The 24,366-nt window shown below is 38.3% G+C and overlaps 1 protein-coding gene across 1 annotated transcript in view; it reads right to left on the bottom strand.

Moving 5' to 3' along the window:
- The window catches only part of PDZD8 (PDZ domain containing 8), a 50,376-nt gene that overhangs the window by 13,465 nt on the left and 12,545 nt on the right, over positions 1-24,366 (bottom strand). The window contains exons 2-3 of the mRNA XM_426541.7: positions 19,411-19,533; positions 14,519-14,621 (exon numbers count right to left, since the gene is read on the bottom strand). Of these exons, the coding sequence (XP_426541.3) occupies positions 14,519-14,621; positions 19,411-19,533 (226 nt within the window). The remainder of the gene's footprint in view (positions 1-14,518; positions 14,622-19,410; positions 19,534-24,366) is intronic.

Below are 24,366 nucleotides of genomic sequence, written 5' to 3' on the forward strand. Positions count from 1 at the left end.
TTACACCCTTATAGCAGTAACATAGCCTAAGTAACAGTGACCTGACATGGATCCAATACCAATGCACTCAGACAATTTAAAATAATAGATGACTTGAGGCAAATCACAGCTGGTGATTTCTGCACCCTGTACTCCCATCACCTTCTTGACAACTGCTACATTTTCCATCAATATTAACAAATGCCTAAACGGCTATTACATTGAAATACAAACCAACATCCCATATGACCTGACTGTTTTCAGGCTCCCACATTCCCACAGAAGTGGCTGAACCCAAAAGAACTAAAGGAGACAATAATATCATTGTAACAAGTCTTCAGAGGTTAAACAGAGGGTCCACCTGGATCAAAACTGAGTTCTGGTTACATATGTTGCCCCCAGCCTACTGTTTACTGCAGAAATTCTACAGTGCCAGCATCAGAAAAGCTGGGAATCAGTATCCAGCCTGTGCTGAATCATTACTGCAAGACACCCAAGCTTTTGTATATCATAATCTTTCTCTAAGTAGAACAGAATCCAAATCACACTTAATGCAAACTTAATTAAGTTCTAGACAAAACATTGCAGTATAAACATAACTAAATAAACAGTAAAGATTTCCAGGACCATACATCTATTTCTGGTTATTTTGTTGAACACATCACGTCAAATCAATTTGTTTATGGTTATAGGGCAGAAGTTGCTGGCAGGCAGCGAAACAGGAGCTCACTGCCACATCTAATTAGTGGCACCAAGACAACAGCACACCTACATGCCACATTTTCATACTGTTACCATTCATCACTTAGGAAAATTGCCACAGCTATAAACTGAAAAGGTCTTCACACCAAGTCAAATACTGACAATTCTCTGTGCAAAAGAAATCAATACCTCGCTATATTTGTTTTGCACTTGAAACATTTCCAGAATTTTCCTCCTCCCAAACACACAATCACTTCCCAGTCTATTGAAAGAATGATTCAGAAACTGAACGCTGGCTGAAAGCAGAATCAACATGCAAGCAAACCATGGAGCCGAACTTCTACAAGTGCTTCACGAAGCTCCAAAGGTCTGAAGTTTCCATGTTGTATTTTTCTCTCCATGAAATCAATGGGATCGTACACTTGGAAGGATTTGTTCCCTGTAGATAGATATCGCAGTGGCAAGAAAATAGAACTGGGATAACTAATTTAGACAATTACAAGCCCAATCACAATGGAGGTTCAATGAAACAATCCCAAACTAAGAAAAGAAATAATAATAATTAAAAAACACTTGACTATGTCACAAAGATTTTTGTCAGACGTTTAAGAACTGAATTGCCTGCTATCTCGAGGCTTTGTCACAATTCTTGCAGAAATCTCTCCCTTAACTTACCCAGCCCCTATTCATTTCTGGAGGTAGCAAAACATGTCAAAACAAAGCCACACACATTTGAGACACCATAGTGCCACCAAAACATGCAAAAGTGCCACAATAAAAACATCCTTTTAGAAACAGTTCACGAGGAGTCAAAGAGAAAGCAAAAGAGGAGCAGGACACCATCAGCAATAGAAGTAACAGCTCATGACTCTGGACTGGCATTTGAAATACTCTTTTGCTCAGAGAACTAATATATAGCAATTCCATGCCTTACTACGGGAAAGTCAGTGAAAAAACAAACAGGAAATAGGTTTAAAAACTTTTCATTTTACTTTAGTACTCACCACAACTTCCCATACTTTGGTTTTATGCACTCTTATTTTTAAATTAACAACAGATCTTACTGATAGCTAGTGAAATATATAGGAAAAATACCCAGCAGATTTCATAACACATTATCATCCTATTTCGATTTCCCATCCTATTTCAATTTTCCCTTCTCTCCTATGACACCAGAAAGAGGGTTTGTTTGGGGCTGCCATGAATTAGCTCAATGGAAGAATTTACAACTCAGTCCCCATTCAATTTAAAAAATGAACAAAGATTTATCCAATACCACAGGGTGCTTGAGAAAGACACGTGTCTTCAAAAAAATGTATTTAACAAGGGGCAGAGAAGAACATGCATGACAAGATACACTTCAGGACAGCTTTTATTTTATTTTTTTTAATATTAAAGTGGTAATTATTTATTTTTTTCTTCACATTACTTGGATAGAATCTGCATGAAAACGTAATTTTTTAAAACTTTTTGAGTTATATATCAATATTTCAGCTTTAATCACTTCGGTGAGTTTATCAAATGACTAAGACACTGAAATCGCATTGAAGAAGTTGATGAAGACATCCTGTGCAAAAAATAATTTGAGTATTTAGTATGAGTCTACAGTGCTATGCTTCCATGATCATCACTGAAGGTCTGCTGGCTGACAAAGACAAGATAGCAGTGCTGCCTGCACGTGGAACAGAGCGCACGCGGGGCCCTCGGCAGCCAAAGGCTGCAACCCTACCAAGCGCTGCACTGTGATTTAAGAGCTCTCCGAAAACTCCCCTGAGAAAGATTCACTTTCACAAACAGCGCACCCAGTATTGAATATTCCAAGTCTGGTTCTTATTTAAATTGGTATTGGGAAAGTACTGTTTTAAAAGTTAGCTGTCAATAAAGCGGACTGTGCACTGAAAACAGAGCTAGTAAAGCACACAGAAGTTTCACTTAGGCACAAGTTAAAAATACATATATATAATTACAGTGAAGCCATAAACAAGTGCATTTTCTGACCATAAGCTACATAAGAAATCTTGATAAAAAAAATAGGATCTGAATACCTTCAGATTATAGAAATTAGAGCCTCATAGAAGAACAAATGTATAGCGTGATGAATGATGAAATTGCTTATGGTAATAAAGTAAATAAACTAAAAGAGATGAAATACAGTAAAAACATTAGGATGCCAAACTGCAAACTTACTCAATAACTTGCTCCCAATTCTTAATAGTCACTTCACTCTTTGGTGCATTTCCTGAGAGCAAGAGATGCGTTACCTCAAGAAAACTTTCAATCTCTAAAACATTCTTGAAAGCTGAAGTAAAATGTAGTCAGGAAATTATTTTTAGTCATGTATTGGGGGTGGGGAAGGGTAAAACCACCACATCTATGGAGTGGAGGGAAAGAAAAACGGAGAGAGAAGATAATTAGCCTGGACTGTAGAACTGCTGCCTGCATGTCCACATGTGAGGTACCGCAGCAAACTCCCATAGCTTCTCTGTCGCAGACCTCTGGTTATTAAAACTATTCACACAAACTACTTTAAAAAGCCATACCTCAGACTTGCATTTTAAGATATCTATTTGTGCACAGTGTTATACTTCAGTAATGACTGTCATGCAAATATTACAATCTAGTCTAACAGAGAACAGTATAAGGAATTCTTTTTTTTGTGTGAGACATACAATTTGGGAAGATAAAGCTGTCAGTGTGGTGCTTTTTTTTTTCCTCTTTAATTTTAAACTTAGAAGCCTGCTAGCCTTCCGTGTCAGAAAATCCTAATGAATAAACATGTGTTTTCATCATGCACAGCTTGCCCTTCTTCATGAACTCTAAAAGTTCGAAAAGAGCCTTTTGCTTTACATACATGAATACAATTGGAAGAAGAGTCCCAGAAGGTAATTTAAACTGAAAGAATTCACTGCTAAGTCACACAAATACCAAAATGGACTAACTCTTGGTATTTTCAGCAGAAGCTTTTTTTTTTTCTTGCCATCTTCAGAGAAGAGCACACTTCTGAGTTGAATTGGAAACAGTATTTTTGCATACGTTGGGTTGGTGGTTTGGCAATATCAGCAGATCTCTTTGGTCCACTTAATTATTTTTTGAACTCGCAAAAGAGTGCATTCTGCCCTCTTCCAGTGCATCTCCAGGTTTCTAGTCCCAGCTGTCCAAACAAAATCCAAAATGAAACTAATCTCTGTAAAAAGAAAATTGTATGATCCTAGCTAGAAACACGTTCTTTACTTTATGGTAAGTGTGGTTTACTTTCATTCCATTTATTAGACCTACGAGAATACTGCTTTAGTGACCTTTTACAAATTTGTTTCCTCCTAGCAGCTTTAAGTTCAGGAATTAATTACAAGCCTTGATTACCTCAATCATATGTAGCCAAGGTTGTGGTTCCTAATGCACTTCTACAGATCAGTTGGCAAGGATCTCACCGTCTTTGCTCACAACAGCAGCCAACAGTTTATTCCTTGTTATTACAAACATATTTTCAGAAAATGTTATTTCAGCTTCTCCTCCAGCAGCTAAAGCTTCAAAACTATACTGAAAGTAGAAACGTTTATCAAAGTAGGCAAAAAAAATTGTTAAAAAAATATTCTTTGTTCAGATATTGTCTGCAAGGAATGAAAATCCATCATAGATGTTCCCATGCTTTGGCCAAACATCCCCTGTAGCCAGACTGCAGAAATGAAATAAACATGAACATCACGTATTTATTATTTCCTCTGGTTTGCTAAGAGTTTTTAGGCTAGAACTGTCTCCTGCCTGGGCTATCTGGAACACAAGGAAATATTACTCTGAGTCTATCAGTACAGAAATACTCCTAGACTGATCTCAAGTAAAAAGAGTGGTTTAGTCTAAAGTAGTCTAAATGAATTCAATAGCCCTGCTGCGACCTGGAAGGACCAGGTTATCTCTTGAGTTCTCCTCTATTCCACATTACCCTGGCTCTAGTCTAATAACCAGACACCTTGTTCAGCTAGATTTCAGTCTTGTTTGGAAATATATATTTTTATATTAATGTTTTATACACACACACACACATATAAAACAGCAGAAATACTGACTACAGCAGAAAAATTGGCTCGATTTCAGATAGTTATATATAATTGCTATAGTCAGTATATCTGCTGTTTAATGTTCTTGATAGTATAATTACAAGTATCTTTGAGTTTCTATAACCTATAGACAATATGTACATTAACTAGGTACATTAAAAGATTCCACACTGGCCAAATATTTACAGCTGCTGTACTCCCATGACCTTATTACTGCTATGACTTTGGTGGTGGTTTTATCCTTGTTAGATGTCCTTTGGTCTGTTTATGCAGCTATTTATCATCACACCTGGTCTCCTGCACCACATTAATAGGTATTATTTGCTCTCCCTTAATACTGCACCCACTTTCTTTTAATAATTAACAGATATTACAACCCTAAGTACTGCTCAGAGAGCTCCCTAGTACCTCAGATATTTCCCTTACCAGAAAATTTCAAAGAAACTCTGCCTAAGGGTTTTACTGAGCCATTTATTTTTGCTGACTGACAAGACTGCTTGGCCAACTGGGCTCTCACAACCGCCCTCTAAAGCCCCCCCCCCCAGTTGAAAAAAGTGTAGTATGTTACTCCCAACACATTCCTGGGGTCAAAACTGTGCCTGAACTCTTGCTTTTTCACACCCTACATTAAGTCACTCTTAAAACAAACTGCCAGTAATCAACAAAATTCTTAGCTCTCCCTTACTCTTCTGTATTTTTAAGCAAGACAGCAAAGCTAAGGGAACTCAAGCACTGGGCTTCACTCCTTCACAGTAATGCAACAGCTCAAAGACATAATAAAGGACTTCCAAAGCAAATGTAACTGCTTTGTTTTAGACATCACATGAAACAAGGTTACCTAGACAGAAGAACACATTCACCTGCACGTCATCACTACCTGCTCCTTTTCCATTCTGAGCAATTTTGTGGGATTTGAGTTATATGTATAAGATCTATTCCCTCTTGCCCACAGTTCTTTTTTTCCACCCCCTTAACTACTTACCATATGCAGCTGAAGCACTCCAAGTCTTTTCTCCCGTGCTGATTTGCAAACTGCTTTTTTTCTACAATCTTTACAGTAAAGGACTTTAGTATCAACCTCACTGCACGATCTAAATCCATGGACAAGCAGCTTACCTTACTGCCACCCCATAGGACCAAGTTTTACCCATGCCTCCACTGAACTTCCATTATTTACTATGCTATTCATGAAAAAGAAGAGAAAAAGCTGGATAACCTTTAACAAGTAAACCTCAGCAAGATGGCAGCAATATATATTCTATGATTTTTCAGCTCATTCAAGAGACAAGAGAGATAGCAGCAAACTGCCAGCATGGAATTTGTAATTTAGAAGTTATTTAAAGCACATGTCTGCATTTGCTTTTTATCTCTGATCAGGTGGGTGCTTAGAGGCTGAGCTTCCCATGGCCTCTGCTCCCTGAACCGTGATTTGCATCACAAAGGGCTCCTCCAACCCAACCTGCACTGCAGACAGCCAAAGCTAAGCCCCACCATGCTCTGCTGCTTGTGGCCATCTTCATTTATGGTCTATACACAGGTCTCAAATTCAAACTGCTTAGTAAAAGAACTCTGTACATTATCTGTTAACATCCTTGTCACAGGGTTCATCTCATACCCCCTAAGAATAGGTAACATGGCTCAAATTAATGTTGACTCCACATTTCACAGAAGCACCAAGTGACTGAACATTAATTTATACTTTTACTAAGTTACTTGTTACGCAGGTAGCTTATTCCATTACTGAACTCTTACTATGTATGTGGCATTTTTGTTTCTACTTATCCACAAATGTCCATCAGCTTTGAGACCAATGCAAATCATCAATTTTAAGGGGAGGCTAGAGAAGATTACAATGCTTGGCTGTGTTAAGAAGTTGCGAACACTGTATTCCTAAGCTTACTTAGGATGTAATTCCTAGTTATGTAAGTATTTTGAGTTTACAAGCTGCTGTACAGACTGTTCCTGCTTTATTCTCACAGATGTATGATTTAACTACCTGTGAACCCAGAATGAAATTTCTGCAATTGCTCTGCTAACCATCACCTTTGCATTTCTTGACTCTCTTCTGCAAGACTAGAGCTGTAAGTTTAAACGAGTCCCAGATAAGTCCAGGCCAATGCCTTATGAGTCAAGTTATTGTAACTGCAACAATCTACACTTTTAAACATGTGGTCAATTTGCTATCCAAAAGATCATCATGTAAAATTAACTGAAGAGCAACTGATACTTTTGATTTTTTTTTTATATATATATATACACACACACACATAGACTCCTACATATATGAAATGCATGTATGCATATGTTTGTTAAAAGTATGTGTGTATATAGAATGTGCATATACATAATTATATTCAGATACAAAAAAAACTGGCTTTGTAACTAAAAACAATTAACAATTCAAGCTTTCTGGATATCCAGCCTCAGATTTCTAGAGGTTTTATTTTGGGGTTTTTTCTTCCTTCAGCTAAAGAAAATATATAGCTTCAATTAACATCAAATGGATCTGAGAGTGTGCAGACATTATATTTGTTCCAAGCTAAGCACCTAAAAATGGAAACAGATGACATTAGTAAAGATCTGAAGATACTGCCTTTTGGTTAAGATATTTGTAAGGACATCATAGTTCAAAGAGTCTATTTATCTTACCTAAAATTTAATGGAGCCAGCCTTTTAATAGCCTGCATTAAGGGAAATGCTCCATTTTTTAAACAATGACTCACTTCTGATTACTTCCGATGCATAGGTGTCCTTTGCAGAGGATCGGGCTGCTCTATCTAACCTTAGTACACTGGAATGACCTTTTAGTCATTTTATTTGCGTGATGGGAAGCAGCAATTGCATTTTTGATCCTCAAGGCTTTTGTAGGGCAACTGCTATGCTGCCCACCCATATTATTTTCTCATTTCTGTCTGCCATAGTTATAGAGCCTTTGGAGAACACATACCACATCTGCATTACTAAATGCCTGCTTATGCTTTTTTTCCTCCCCCATTAACAAAAGTATTTTAAAAACAGTAGTCCTTAGGTAAAAGGGAGAAGAACTACTTGTGTACTATTAATCAGAGCATGCGCTTTTGCCCTCAAAATCAGATTTCTCCCGTTATTCTTAGGGTAGTATGGTTAGGTTGCAGTTGGACTTGATGATCTTTAAGGTCTTTTCTAACCTGAGCAATTCTAAGAATCATAGAATCAATGATAGAAAACAACAACAGCTCTGTAACTAATGAGAACAACAACAGCAACATGTACTCCAAACACCATCCTTGTTCAATGTGTGACCTCCAGATGCTGAGCAACACCCTGCAAGACCCGTAAAAGACTTAACACCAAGAGACAAGCTTCTAATTTCTAATTTGGCTTGTGATTAGAGGGAAAAAGAACAAAAAAAATGAATAGTCAATTTGAGATAATGTTCTGAGAAATAATTACAGCATTCCAGAAAGGTGAGACACAACCCATGTAACAACACAGCACCTCGAGTCCAAGAATTTGAACTACTTAACTCATTTGACTTCATAAAGATAGCAACATGACATAAGACTGTACTGAGAATAAGGAATTCCTCCCACAAAATTAAAGGCTTTCTTTGCAGCCATTCAGTAGTTTATAGCCCTGTATTTTGACACTTTAACCACAATTTCAGACCACTACATATCAACTGTCTGTGGGGTATGAACATTCATTTTCCTTCTGTGGAAGGACATCAAGTACCCATATTAAAGAACAGTAGGTTCTTTAGTGAAATCTTTAATTCTGAAATTATTGTACTATATATATAATTAATTAAATGCAATTAATTAAATAAGCATATTTTCCAAAACCTTCATTCAAATTTCTTCCTGGCATTTAGCCTGACTACACTCATTTAATCTAGTGTAATTTTTGTATTTGCACCAATAGCGTTGAGAATCAGACTTAAGTACTGAGATTTTGTCTAGTAATGAGTACTTTAAGTACATGTTAATATGGTCTACATATAAAACATTCAAGAAGATTTGAACATGATCTCTCAAAAACTCATTAGAACAGAAAGGTAGCTGCTGAAATCCAGACAGGAACACAGATGTACGGGGCCATTACTAGGTAAGAAATCTGAACTGTACAGAGAACCAGAGAAGCGACTGATGCTCATCAGTACTTAAAATCAATATAAACAGCTGTGCTTATGCACATCACCCTTCTAAGTGTACGACACTTAGGCCAAAGTAGATGAGCAGCCTCAAGTCACATACCCACCAACCAGACTCTATGTCTAACACTTCAATTATTAGTGATGGATAGTCAGATTCGTACTGTAACCCTCCAAATTAAAGACTCAGTTCTATGAATCATTTCCACAAATCCCCAACTTCACACAAATTGCCACATTTTAAATTGATAAAGTTTCAATATTATGTCTCTCACTTTATGTCTTGGATATGAAACACTTGGTCACTCTGTCAGCTGGTAAAAGAAACTCCATATAATAATTCTATTTAAAGTCAATAAAGTCTTCCCCCCCCCCCCCCCCATGTGTTTCAGAGGAAAAGAATTGAGTCTGAATATACCAAAGTGACAAAGAACACTCCGGGATGAATGTGATTCCAGCAGAAGGTCTGACTTTCAAAAAATAAAAGTTAGATTTTTGAAAATGCATGTCAGACTTCTAGAGTTTGGAGGCCACCTATCCAGAACAACAGTCACCACACCCCAAAGCCAAACACCTACTTATGGAGATTATAACCCTCAGGAAGAAGAACCTGCACAGATGATCCACTCGTAAAAGAGCATTTCAAAGGGAGGAGAGCCCTGAACCTGCCACCCCCATTCCTCCCTCTCCACTGCAGCCACGTGCAGCAGCCACCAGCACAGCTGCTGGCTACCTGGCTGCAGAACTTCACAACAGGACACAACTACATAGTTTAGAAAGTCATTCCAAAAATACACTAAATTGCCCAGAAACCGTTTTGTTTACTCTGGTCAATGAAACACTGTTATCTCTCTTACAATAGGCCACACTGCTTACACAAACAAAGTTAGCTCTCATGCATCAGCCGTTTATTTATTTAGCAAGAATGGCTCTCACTGTAAATCAACTTCTTTGCAAATGAGAAACACAGCTGCTGCAAAACCTACTTAAAACTCCTTCCCACATCCAATCTTTTGAGCAGGTGAGAAGAATAAAAAAAACGAATCAGCACAGAACATCAGTGATGCACTACAGCATGGTGCCTGGCTTGTATTTTGTAAGCATTCTTAATGACAAGAGATCGTGCTGTACTTCCTTCATAATTGTTTGTTTTAAATGTGAAGTTGTACGATAAGAAAAGCTTACACTTTCTACTCTAGGTACTATCTAAAGGATATCGAAGATATGCAAGTAAAGATTAACTCAGAGTACATACTAGAGATTGTAATTGTGTGAGTAAGCTCTAAGGAAAAAGTGAAAATGAACATTAGATGCTAAAATGAATGCTGCTTATCAGGTCAGTAATAAGCACTGAAAGAACAGAAGAACTAATCCCTGATGAAGCTCAAAGTTTTATGTACATTCTGTAATAATCTGGAAGGAGGTCAGCACTTTGCTTTACTTTGTAATCCTTTTTCCTGATATTTTAAATGTGAAAGCCTGAAAGTCTTGATGAGCCTGAAATGAGCCTGAAAGACTCATAGCAGGCTATCAGAACCCGCTGCAGAACTCCAACTGCTCTGAGGAAAGCCAGGAAAGCTCACAATTTCAAGCATGGCCATAAGGAGAAAGAAGATGCACATATGCAGCGTTATAGACCTGGATGCAGCTGATGCATTTCACACTGCCTCCTGCAGCAAGCTGTGGAGCACTCTGCTCTTCAACCAGGGTTTGCACCTGGTTATAAGCAGGCAGTATTAGGTCACACTGTGACTATGGCAGCAGCACCTTGTTCTGGACCACCTGAATACACATGCCCCCCCCCCCCAAAAAAGTGACTTTGTTTGCTTTTGTTTTAAAGTTCATATGCAAGCCTCTGCAAAGCAAAGCACTACAGTGCATTTTAACAGAAGGTCTCATTAAATCACAGAGAAGAAGAAATGCTCTGAAGGCTCCAGTAAAAAAAAAAAAACAACTTAAATGTTTCGGGTGAGCCAGAAAAAAAATCCTGATGGCCTTCAAGTTTATTTGAAAGACGGATTACAGAACATTATGTAAGGCACAAATCTCAGAACTATTCCCCACTGTATTTACAAATATTATCAAATTTTACAAGATCATGAATTTTCATAAAAAGTGACATTTTGAAAAAGCTTCCCTTGCTTTAATCCTCCTCCTTTCTTTTGATAGGATTAAATGCTGAAATGGCAGCCTGTTAAACAAGCAGACTGAAATGCCAACTGTGAGGCATTTAATTCTGTGTATTTACAAATTAACGTTTCACAGTTGCTTCAAGTTTTGACATTATTGTTGAGTATCCTCAGGCAACTCATTTCAGAAGGTGCTGAATTTGATTTACATTATTGCCCATTTTATATTTATATGTCACTACTGGAATACCTTTAGTTTCCCATAATCCCTGATAAAGCAAGTTTAGTTTTATGAAAGGCTGAGAAATATCCCTTTGTTTTTATTAAAACATACCAACCAGCCTGCCTAAAGCAATTTCAGAAGTTACCACTGTATTCACGTGTAGGAGCCCACAGCTGCCAGAATCACCTCCCACAAACAGTGAAGACCGTGGTCTCTACATGTATGTGGACACAGACTCAGAATGTACCAAGAGGCAGATGGCACTGGCCTTACCCCTCAGTTACTTCGGTGTTGACCTCTGAATGTACACAGAAAAGTGCAAGTGGGATTTGAAAAAATATTAGTAAAAAAAAAAAAACAGGTAAAACCCTATTAATGTACCCTCCCACCCACACTTACTGCCTTTAGGAAGACAAAAGCATGGATGTTCCTGCAGTACAACCTGAAGGAGCCTATTACTTTGAAATCAAAATTTAAGACATGTTCCCTCATATGTCTTAGATTATCTAACTTCATTATTTCACGACCAATAGTAATTATCTTATCTATCTGAATTTCCATTACAAAAATAAAGCAAAAAAAAAAAAAAAAAAACCCCAGCAACCCATGGAACAGATAGATTTCCTCTTACAGCTCAGAACCTTTCCTCTATTATCTCCATTGTCACAAACAATAAAAAACCCATGGTTTTTTTCCCCAGTCTCTAAGTGCTGGCTGGTATTTAGATACAAACATAAGTACAGTTTTATCTGTGGAACACCTGGTTAGTAATCCAATGTTGCTAATGCTGTCTAATGACTATATCCTATCCATAAATAATTTTCCCATAGCCATGCAGTGATTAAAGTTAATTCCAGCAGCAACACTACTAATTAAGGTATTTGAGAATGTTTACATGTCACATGGGAATGCCAAATCTTTTCTCTGAAGTTTTACTGGTATTTCAGACTGATTTGATAAATAGCTTAGAAGCAAAAAACATCTCTGAATTACAACAGATACTTCAGTAATCATCCAGATACGTTCACTAACACAGCACTTTTTTCAAAACCAAATTTGACATCTGCTAATATTCCATAAATAATGGGTCAGATTAAAGTCTCACCGACTTTATAATAAAGTATTAAACCTGTCTAATCTTTTATCAGTACTACTAGTGTAATAAAAAGAATGAAAATGCCAGTAAGTACAGAAAGTTCGGAGAACTGTCCTCAGGAACTTCATAGAATGCTATCTGCCTCAGTGGATGTACTCCCATGCCTATATGATACTACAACAAAACAGACACTTAAACCAGAATCTACTGAACCATTTTTCACATCAACTTAGTCTATCATTTCTCCTCCATATTTTCTGATATTCATTCTAACAACTTCATTTCGATTAATTATTGCACATACAGTCATTGAAAAGAAGGATTTAATGAGAAAGTCTTCACACAGTTAAAATTTCTCAGAAAAGTAAGTTCCAAACCTAAGCATGTTTGCAACATTTCTAATTCTACTGAGGAACCTGGCAATTCACTCGCTGCCCAGCAAGGTCTCTTAACATTTTTTAACTTAAGTTGCATATTTGAACTGATTTTCTAAGGAGAAGAGACCCCCATGTTTGCACTAAACCTGATAAATTGAAGTTGCATAGCAAAGTGGCTTCGCCAGGTGCTTTTAGTTTCAGTATTCAACCATAATCAAGATCTTCAGAACCAGGACCCTAAAGTTAGTTTACCTCTTCAGTGGCATAATGTTCAAGGTGGTTGAGCACAATGAGCTCCCCATACTGACAGCTACAGATCCAGCTGCTCACACTAAGGAGCCGCTGCACTCAGCAGGCAGTGATGGGACTGCGGAGGACACGAACACAGCTACTCAAACTTCCTTGCATCTCAAGTCATAGTTCTGAAGGATGGAAAACTTGAAAGCCTGCCATTTCATTTCAGGTGCTCAAACAGATCGTGAGCACAAGTTCTTTTCTGCAGATTTAAACAGGAGCCACGCCTTTCCACCTACCACCAGTTTACTTCTACTGCCATCTGCTGTCACAAACACACCAATGCCACATTGCCCGCTAACGAGAGCGAAGAACACGTTCTGAAATTGCTTTGGCACAGTTGCTAACATGCAGCAAGTGAGCTCAGGGAACTAACACAGCTAATTCCCAGCCCTCACAGTGCCAGGAGCTGGTATAGGTGGAGATAATTCTAGGAACCATCATTGTTTTCCCTGATGTTTGGCTGCCAAACCAGGCTCTTAAAATTTCCTCAGAAGTTTCTCTGCCTGCATGCCAACTATTGGTTCCCTCCCTGCTTGTGCCTTCCCTGCCCACCTCTTGCATGCTGTGCTCAGAAAGGTGCTTGCAACTGATTGCTCAAGGTGGCTAAAGGAGCTAGAGTAAACCTCTGGTCACCCACTCACATTTTGCGCTTGACTAAGAATGCAGCAGCTAAGACAATGGGAAGCAATTGACTTTCTGATGCTCAGTCATATACTCTTTAAGGGTAACAGTATAAGTAAGCTGAGAACAAGTTTCACAACAGTTGTCACAAGGAGTTTTAAAAGCAACACAAAATGGAATTTAATCACAGAGATTGAATGAGATATTCCAGATTCTGGCTGCTCCAGCCAGAAAACTGCTGATCTCCAGAACTGCAGTCAAATATGATAGGAGTACAGAGCTTAAGAGAGCTGAACTCAGACAGTAAAGAGTAAAATGCATAACACTGATTTTCATTCCAGTGATTTCTTTTTATGAAGTCAGGTGTTAAGATAAAGTCTTTGTAAAGCTTCTGTTGTTTCCAATAGGCACAGTACTTACTCTGCTCAGCAAAAGTTCAGTTTGATAACTACCACAATGTCACTGATGTGAAATGTTAAGGAGGAAATTGGTCATGAATTATCCTTTGAGCATGCGTCTTCAGTACTCATGTCAGAAAGGAATACAGTACTGCCCAGTGAAAGACAGGTGAACCTCATTCACTGTTTTCTAAATATTGCCTCACCTGAATGTAACAGGTCTACAAATACACATTTAGAACTGTTTGCTTTAATGCAGATAACAGTTGATAATTAATATATTCCAATCAGGTACATTTTCAAGCACAATTGTGATAACTGAGCATGACGTTATCTGTATGTGTTAACTTGACAGACAAAAAAAACTTTGGATTAGAAAGAAAGTGACATTATGTTTTTAGGGTTTTCTTCCTGCTAAATTCACCCATTTGACTGCCCAGAAGGCACACACTGTCTACACAATGTAAGACCATAAGACATACTGCAACATACAAAGATTATATCTGTTTTACCGTTTTAATAGAACTCCTTGATTTTTCTTCCCAAACACTACTGCTCAGCTCCATTGTGCAGTGAACATTTGTTTCCTTTTCATAGGATCCAAATATAAATAACCTGAAACAGAAAAGCCTATTGTAAGAATTGTAACACTATTACATATCCCAGATAGCATGCTAAAGTCACTGCTCTTTCCTTATCCGTTCCCCTTACACAGTTTTCAATGTGCACAAACAAGCCCACATAAGCAATTCACAAAAGAAAAGGCACTGCCACCCTCTAGTGGAAGAATTCTATACGTACCACAAATCATTTCGAAATTTTAGCTAGGACTTCTGGTTGTTTTGTTAAATGTTCAGTTGGAAGATGAGTACTTTCCTAAACAATAACAACTTATAAATAAACACAGCAGTAACAGCAACAAAACAGCAACTTGAGTCCTAAACTTACAACACACAACAGCTTTTCTTGGTTTGGAAGTGTTACTGTACTACTAAAGTCACTGTTTATTTGTAACTATTTTGCTGAATTAGGATCCTCTCCTGTCTGTAATAATTTTGATAAACTCATAACAAGCAGAAGAGGTTCCTTATGCATCATATTCTATTCCAGAAGGCTACAAAGCCTTTCAGTTGGATATGACTACTACAGAATGGGGAAAGAAACAAACAATGGCTTTTAGGACTCCTAAGAGCACTCAACTTGTACACAGTTTATCTCACAGTAGCTGGAAGTGGATAAACGTTTTGGAATAAAAACCTCAAACATATTATATTCTTTCAAGAGAGCTATTTTTCTATATACTTTGACAGTTTCTAAGCATTCAGCCAAAGTATCTTATTTGTGACTGAGATACATTTATTTATTTATTTAACACAACTCTTGAGATGATGGAGACAAAAGCTGTTGTTCTCTGTTCATGCTCTTAAATAATGTTTCTAGGTTAAATATTCGTGATCAAAAAGTGCATAGACTTCCAGATGTGGAAAAGTGTTAACATTTTGATAATTAAGTAAAATAATTGAAAGCAAATGTAACAACTAGAATTGGTGAAATTGAACCAATCCCAAGGTAAAGTATCTCTGTCTAAAGAAGCTCTCCAACCTGCGTTGCAGCAAAGGGAATTAAATATTCCTTTTGTATGTCTCTCTGTAAAGCATTTGTTTTACTGCTGGGAGGTAAGAGAATGTGTGGGCAAAATGGTAGGTGAGGATCCCTACTGTTGCTTAACTTTTACACTTGCACCTGGGCCAGTACCCAGCACACTTCCTGTACAAAGCATCAGATGTTTGTGGCTCAGTGTTAGTCCCTGCATCCTTAATGCCAGCCTCAGATGTGAAGCTTGCACACTTGCCCATTCTCTACTGAAACACTGCAAAGAGCAGATGTCAGCCTTATTTCCAGATTGACCTTCAGCACTTGTTTATCTAGACAACACTGGATCAATTACAGTAAAAAGAAATCTTTTCTCAGACCAAACCGATTAGGTATTATGTCTGGACAAGACTAAGTTTGTTCAAGGTTACTTAAACTAACCAACTCCTATCTTTTTTACTTATTTTTAAGCCATCCCCCGCAAGCCTCCGTGGCTGCTCTGTTCTGTTTTTAGTAGTTACTTTTAAGTAACACACTTTTTCTTCTGTGCCTACACCACAACAAGTGCTACCAGCCACTTCATTCAAGTTTTCCCACAGCTGGTGACTGGTTGCACACATTTCATTTTCTGGTCACCAAACTTCTGAGGAGACAGGCAGGGGACAGAGGTGACATTAGGCTACCAACACCCCACTTGAAGAAATGCATTGCAGGTGGGCAAAAATACTTCCTTCATTTCTAATGAGCAGTACTGTCCATGGATGCTTCACATTGGAATTTAGAATCCAATTTCCATACTCAGGAAGACAAAGGGGAAATGTTAACTGCTATGACATTAAGGAAGTTTTTGTTTGAATAACATCTCTACCAGCATGCAAACAGAGGTACTGTGTTCTTTAATGCAACCACAGGAAAAGATGAAGACTGTGCCACAGCACATCCAAAACAGCTGCATATTGAACTGATACATATACCTCCCAGACACAAGATTTGTAAATCTGTCTGAGAGTGTAAGAAAAATGTTCTGATACAAAGTTTGTAGCTCTCTTTAGCTATAATGAATCAATAAGGAAATGTGATTAAATTACCACTTGATTAATTTAAATGTTCATTTTAATAGCTCACGTTATGGCACAGTTTTAGAAGAGTGGACAGATTTTTAGACTTCCTCCACAGATTATCTTACAAAAATAAACTTATATGGGACATGTTGTTTTGTCCTGCCATTTCCCTAAAATATTGTAATCGTTGGTCTGATTTGTTTTCTCTTTCATAGAATGACCTTTACTGTCAGGATGCAAAAGGTTTTTACCTGCTGATAATCTTTTTGCAATGAATGAGTTCTGAGAGTTAATGAGAATGAATGTACTGCAAGCACAAAAACACGTTTTCAGCAGATCAGGCAAAAACTGTATTTCTTATTTATGCCAATTGAGGCCATTCTTTCATTAATTTTGCATTAAAACGCAGAAAAAAATCTTTAAATTGACAAAAAACTTTGCACTTTTCTAATTTCATGTATTTGGTTATGTGAAGGAAAAATAAAATTAAGCGAGACATGCCTAATATAGAAAGTGTGCAAATTGTGTCATCACTATAGCATCACCACTGTTGTTCAAGATTTAACTGTTAAACATGAGAGCAGAAACTGACTACTACTCCTCCACGCAATGATCGACATAAAGCTTCTGTCATTCATCTTCGCCACACTTACTATATGGAGAAAGAATACAAAAGCCTTCTGAGGTATTGAGCAAAAGAATGAAAAAAAAAAACCCACAGAAGTCAGGGTGCTCTTCCACTTCTGGAAGCGAGAAGACTGTCAAGACCAAAAACTCTTAGGTAAACCCCACAGTTTAGAAGTTCTCACTGGCAAACAATGACTAGGCTTCTATGAGCTCATTCATATAGAACCTATACTACAGGCCTGTTGGGGCACATTGCCTGTGACAGAAAGCGCTCTTGAAGATTCAGTGACCTCAAAGCACCTTTACCTGAAGAACTGAGGTCAGGGAAAAGCAAACACTGGTCAGCAGCAAGGTACAACACTCACTTTAAGTCTCTCAAGGCAAAAATCCCCCAAAATGAGCAAAGGTCCCAATGGCAGATGGGGAAAAAACCCTCTGCGTGCTTGCATACAGTGCTGCTCAGAAAAAGAACCCTTCCCAACAGTCCCAGACAACTTTCACACACTATGGTTATGGAAAAGGGAAATTCTGACCATTACTTTTATGCGCATTTTGTATTTCCTCCTTTACTACCAAAATCTTCTACATGCCGTTCAGATTACAACTCACAAATATCTTCAGCTACAAAGCAAGGAAAAGATATGCTTCCAGGGGCATTCTACAGACCACATCTGCAGAAGTTTAATTTCAAAAAAGGATGGACACTTGGAAGATCTGAGGAATTACCACAGGACCAAAAGACAGACATCTAGATTGAGATGTGTCTGCTCAAGCGTGCGTCTAGAAATTTCAAGCAGCATAAAAGAGTCAGATTAAATCAGACCTGAAGCTTAAAAGGCCTGACAAGCCAGCAACTGCATCCTCTCTCTGCCATCTGATAAGCATCTGTGACAGCTGAAAATACTGAGAGGTCAGATGATGATGTCAAACTGAGCAATCTGGCTTCTAGAAGGTAACGGAAAGAAAGAAAACATTACGGATATGCTGGCAATGTTACACAGCATTTCATATTCAGGAAAGACAAAGTACTTAAAAGTGACTTTCCAAAGCCAAAACAACTGCATGTGGCTCAAAAGTACTTATTTTGGGTCCTGTTAGAATAAAAATGAGCATGCTATTGGACTGAAATTGGAGACTGCCTGAGAAGGGATCGAGTTCCCTTACTCAGTACGGGTAAAGAGGAATGACTCTTAACAGCCAAGGCATGTACCAAATCATTTAGAATTACTGGCTTGCTCATAGAGGACATAACACAAAGCTTGGAACTCAGGTAAGCAGCAATTCTTTCCAAAGAAGTGTTAAAGATCACTGCTGGGCCCCACACAGTCCTTCAAAGTAAAACACTTTAGAAATAAGCTTGTTTTGAATGGTAAGTAGCACTAATAAAAGATATCATTACAGCAAACACAGTTCCAACATAGTTGTACAAGGCTACAGAAAAAAAAAAGGCATGCTAAATCGAACTCATGTGGTAATATAACTAATGAAGAGTTAAAAATAACATCAGCATAAACCAGCATTTAGTTCATAAGCAGCAGAATGGCAGAAGGATAGATCAAAGCCCAAGCACTACTAAGATAAGATCTAACACAAACCCGGAACTAAGAGGTCTGACAAAAACAAAACAAGAAGCCTGCACATTTAGTACAGTTTTAAAGAGAACTGTTTTCCCTTCAGTAAAGAAAGAAAATAGATTTTGTTCGTTTCCATTATTTTGTTCGAGACAAAGGCAGTAAGTTATGCCTCATGAAAGTTATTTGGATCAAAGTAAAGCCAAATGAAACAATTATTCCCCTGTGCTTATAGCATAATTACAACATTTATACTGTCCTGAAAGAGATTCATAATTCAGTGTGCCAAACAAGAAGAGAACAGGAGCCTCTAATTGGCTAAATTCATAAGAAATAAAAATCCATGTACACACACAATGCAGAAGTGCCTCAAACTTGCAGCAACTTTCATTTGTTCATTTTTATTTTGGAAATATACTTCTTAACTCTAGTTCAATCATTACACCAAAGATGCCACTTCCTGAATCAGTACAGGCCGACCGCTGTCATTACTAGGATTTAGAAGCATCTGTATTTGCTTAATAAAGATAAGCAAAAGACCACAATAGATACCTTGTACATTCAATTAACGTGACTTTTAGTCGACCTTCTGTCAGTGGTAAATCCTGTATATAGAGGTCTCGATCTTCATATTCATCAGGTGATGATACTTGAAATGGAAAGAAAGGCTTGTACCTGAAAAATACAGAAGAGAATTCAAATTACATAAACCAGATTACCACACATCTTATGAAGTGGTAACAGGATTGAAAAGAATCTTTAATGCTCCACAAAAGAAAAACTGCTGTTTCTGCATATCTATTGCTCAAAAGGAATAAAGAGTTAATAAAAGTTTCTGAATGCACAAGGCTAGAGAACATCTAAACAACCTTTACTGCAACATGTAATCTGAGTTACATTTACTAGCATTGGCAATTCTGAGAACAAGGGAAGTCCCACAGAACACGTTAATGACTGCAAATGTTACAAGAGTCCTTTCTGTATGAAATACCTTAACAGGTCTTTATGTTAAGTTCATCGTTAGCAAAAACCATCTTTGGTTTGAAAGGTGAAAAAAATATTGAGATACCAAACCCTAAATCGTTTCAGTATTGATGCTGAAATGATGAAATTGATGAGTAAGAATCCTAAAGAACCAGCACAGTTTAGTTAGGCAGATTAGCGCTTCTTTCCTTTTGTGAAAAGCATGTCATTGTTCTTTTCTTCCCATCTCCTGGAACTACAATGAAAACACAGGAAACATATTTTCTTCCTTGAGCCTTATTTCCCTCATTGCTGCACGCGACTCTCATGGAAAGCAGTACATGTTCACAGTGCTCAGTGTTTTACTAGCTCTATCTCACCACACAACTTGCTCCTTCTGAGCAGAATACGCTGATTTCTGAGCACAGCCTCCCCTTCTCACTTGCCTCTGCCCTGGTGTGGGACACGGTCAGCATCTGAGGGCAGGCAGCAAGGGCTTGTCCTTGGAAACAGCAAAATGTTATGGAATCTGCAGCGGTATTTACACGAAGCATTTGAGAAAGCACTTCCAGGGAATTTCGTCTTTCCATTTTGACTTAGTACTAATTTCCTACTGCTTTCTAGTGCTTGGATTTCCATTCTGCCACTGACACAGCCTTCCAGTGAGTAGTTCTGCACAGATGACTTGCAAATAGCAGTGCAGAACATCGCTGCCTGCAGGATGTATCTGCCATTTCCTAATAAAGAAGTCTTTCACAAACACTGCTTAACCATCAGAAGCATCTGCTTGTCACATTCAGAAATCACAATATGTTCAGGAAACAGTCACACGGATCTGAAGAGGAGAGCCTCAGAAATTCAAATAAATCATGAAGTGCCCTTTGACTGTCGACGCTCTTCAGGAGGGAGCCCAGCACTCTGGTTTAAGACACTTCAGTTTTGTACCAGCACCAGCCTTGGAGAGAGCCACGAGAGAGACATTTCTTTTGTTCTCCTCGTGAATAAGTCCATCTTAACACTGCAGTTGTTTTATTGAAATCCAATTCAATTTCTAGCTTTAATTTCATTCCAAGTTTCTCTCTCATTAGCTTCTCCAGAAAGAAGGCAGCTTTGAAGTTGGACAAGTCAAAACAGTCTGATTTAAAAACTTTATACAATTATTTTGTGTGAAAAAATATGAAGAACTTAGATCACAACAGCCATAGTTTAGATTTGAGTGTTCCATAACTTACCAGCCCCAAATACTTCGTATGTATGCTCTGTCTGGTTTGATATGCTACTTATAACCTTACCTTGAAGTTCTAGAATTATTAAACAAATAGCAATAAGTACAAGAAAGGGAAAAACACCGCCACCATTTCCACTCTACAAACTGGGAGAAGCACTGCTGCTGTGGGACCTCAGACCCACATTGAGCCCCCAGCACAACCCTGCCACGAAACTCTTGCTCCCAGTACGAGCAGCAGCATCCTCTCCCCTACGGGAATGATTTTCCCCCCTTGGAAACAGATCCTGGTCAGATTTTGTTCAGAAAGGAAGGATTTGTTAGACAACAACGCTGCAAAATGCCATGTTTTGAGTGAATCATTACTTGTAGGCTTTTGATTTTTCAGCACAGTAAGAAGTTAATTTCCACAAGCACAGACAAAGAGTGCAAGGAATAAAAAAAAAAACAACAAAATCCACCTTTTCGATTAGTCCAGCAGCTATCTATGTGCTGCTCCAAGAGGTCTTCCAAAAATAGCTTAATGGCTTTCCTTGGGAACCCTAGACCAGTGACCAGCACCAGGCCCTCAGCAAGCTGCTGGGACATGAGCTCTGGGGGAGGGGGTGGGGGGGGGGGGGGGGGGTGATTGAGTTGGGAAACAGAGAGGGTCCAGTATGTTCTTGTCTTCTGGTTTCCTTATCTTCTGGTATCAATAAGACCTTTCCCTTACACATATCAAACACTCTGCAGGATATTGAAGGGCGGAAAAATTTTAAAATACATTTAGTTACATACTGAGAAAATAGAAAGAATGAAATAAGCAAAATAATCAAATCAAGCATTTGGTCAAGTCAAAGACGTAGTCTCTAAAGTAGTAGCTTCAGAACACAGTGTTAAGTACAACATACACCGCAATCTTTTGCTACAACAGGGAATGAGGAAATAATCCCCTGAATAAGCCGCTGTTTCATTAGATGAGGACAATATTAACTAAAATTTTGATTTCTATTATATATATATATATTTTAAATTAATGCACCAGTGAATCAAAGAAGACAAATTCTTAAATGTCAGTGCAGTTATTTACAGTAACATGCAAAACACTTAGGAGTGTATTTAGACTTTGGGTTGTGCAGCACATAAATTTCCTATAAATATTGACTGAAAAAGCCCTCAACAAAATTTCTAAGTTACAACATGAGTTTATGCTCACGTTCTTACCAGTAAAACTCATTTGCAAAATCCTCAGCAAGAAACCCTAATACATTACTTATTTCCACTGGCATGTGGTAGCATGCAACCCACACTCGCGCCCTAACAGCTATCCCATGTTCTCCCAGCCTTTCCCCCATAGTAGGGAAAGCCTAAAAGTCATGCTACTATCTAAAGCACCACTGCCTGCAGCTCCAGCACTGCAGCTCCCAGGGTCAGAGCAGCACAGAACAGGCAGCATCTCACTTCCCAGTCTAGAATCACCCCGTTGCCTGATGAAATGAATGTAAAGTTTTATGAAACAAGCATTTCCAACAGGGATAACAAAACACACTTCTAGTATGAAAGTAAAGCTATTTTTCTGTATATTGAAGTATCAAAGCTTTTAGCTCTTAATGACAGTAACAATTCAGGGAAGCTGTTTTGGTGGATTGCTCTCAGGAATTCAAAGCTTTTGCTCTGGAAATCCTGAGTGAGAAAAAAGCATTGTGTCTATTTGGCTGTCTATCTTTAAATACTAATCCAGGATTCTCAGCTTTAACCCATAACCAACAAATTCCTATTAAACTGAGGGAGAACAAGTCCATACGAAATGGGTCTGCAGTGGGTCCTCTGATTGCTGCAGGCTGGGAAAAAGGTTACAAGCTATGGCAACAGGCTTGGGGAATGTAGGGCTCTGCTGGCAGTGCAACATTGAGGAAAAGTCAGCAAAAGCTACTTGTAAGAACTACAGGATGCTTCTAAATTGAGTTGCTAGCTGGATCTCCTGGACAAGCTTTCATTTCATCTACACTCTACCAGTCCTGAATAGAGTCTAATGCTGCCTCTTCTTATTCAGCAAGGTCAAAAATTCATGCTCACATCCCGATTCCTTGTCCTGCAAAGCAGGATTACACCACCTTGATCCATATAACCAAAAGCTTCCTTTACAAATCCAGACCTGTTTGGTATGGTGTACAAGTAGCGGAAACAACGTAGGTTTGGCAGGGGGAAGATCTCTCTGTCTTTAAGTGGCAGCTATCAAGTCTTTGTCAACTCTGCATCTTTTCCACAGAGGAAAAAAAAAAACCACCATGCTGTAGCTATACTAAAAGCCGAGCACCTTAAGGGCACACTCGAAAATCCTGCTTGGATATGGCCCATCATTTAACAAAAAATGCCTCATATCAGATGCTTCTATTCATTTTTAATTGAACAAAATATCTCCACAAATCGATCATCTTGTCTTGGCCAGAAGCCTAACACTCAAATAGTGCAGTATTAAGGAAATGTTCAAGAGCAGCATTGTGACTTTGTGATAAGAGAAACATCCACCGACCTGCTCTGTGAAGTTTTAGCAAACGAAGAAAAGAAAGTAAAAGTAATATTTAAAAGTTGTTGAGTAGCAGAAGGGTTTCAACAAATACCACAAGACAACCAAAAAATAAAGGTAATTTCACATGAGGAATTAGGTCAGATGATTATACTGAAAGATAATTAAGATAAGGTTAATTAATAGACAAGATTAAAGATACACTTAAAATAGCATAATACTGAGCTCTTCCATGCACAAAGCACAGCAAAAACGTTTCCAGACCCTGCCTGCAGCCAGCGTGTCTCCTGCACACGAAGAGCTCCTCCACTCGATTCATGCTACATTTCTGAGCCACCTCACGGGCTCCTTTGCTCTCATCACCACCTGAGATCAAAACTGCATCTGAAAGAAACAAATCAAACTTGCTCCCTTCATCTGAGGGGGTTCAGCCCCTGAATGGTTTCTTTCTCCCTTCCAGTTGCCAGTTCTGCTGGGGCAGCAGCAAACACTCACCTACATGGTATGGACACGACTAATTTGCTGCTTTACTTTATAAATGCCTTATCCACATTCATGCCGATTTGTGTTCACTACTACATGTTTTGTGCTCCTTAAGCCAGCTGTTAATGGAGGAGAGGACAGGAGTCTCTTACACTTTAATTTAATTTGAGAAACCTATTGGTTAAACTGAGCGCTTCCCCAGAACCTACTTAAATACAGTATTTGTAGCCACGTGATGAAATCTATTAAGAACTGAGGAAAAAAAAAAATTAAAATAAATAACTAAATATCTGGCTAAAGATAACCCAGGGCTTATGTGATTCTGTTCATC

The sequence above is a fragment of the Gallus gallus genome, chromosome 6, assembly GCF_016699485.2.
Source record: "Gallus gallus isolate bGalGal1 chromosome 6, bGalGal1.mat.broiler.GRCg7b, whole genome shotgun sequence".
NCBI classification, from domain to species: domain Eukaryota; kingdom Metazoa; phylum Chordata; class Aves; order Galliformes; family Phasianidae; genus Gallus; species Gallus gallus.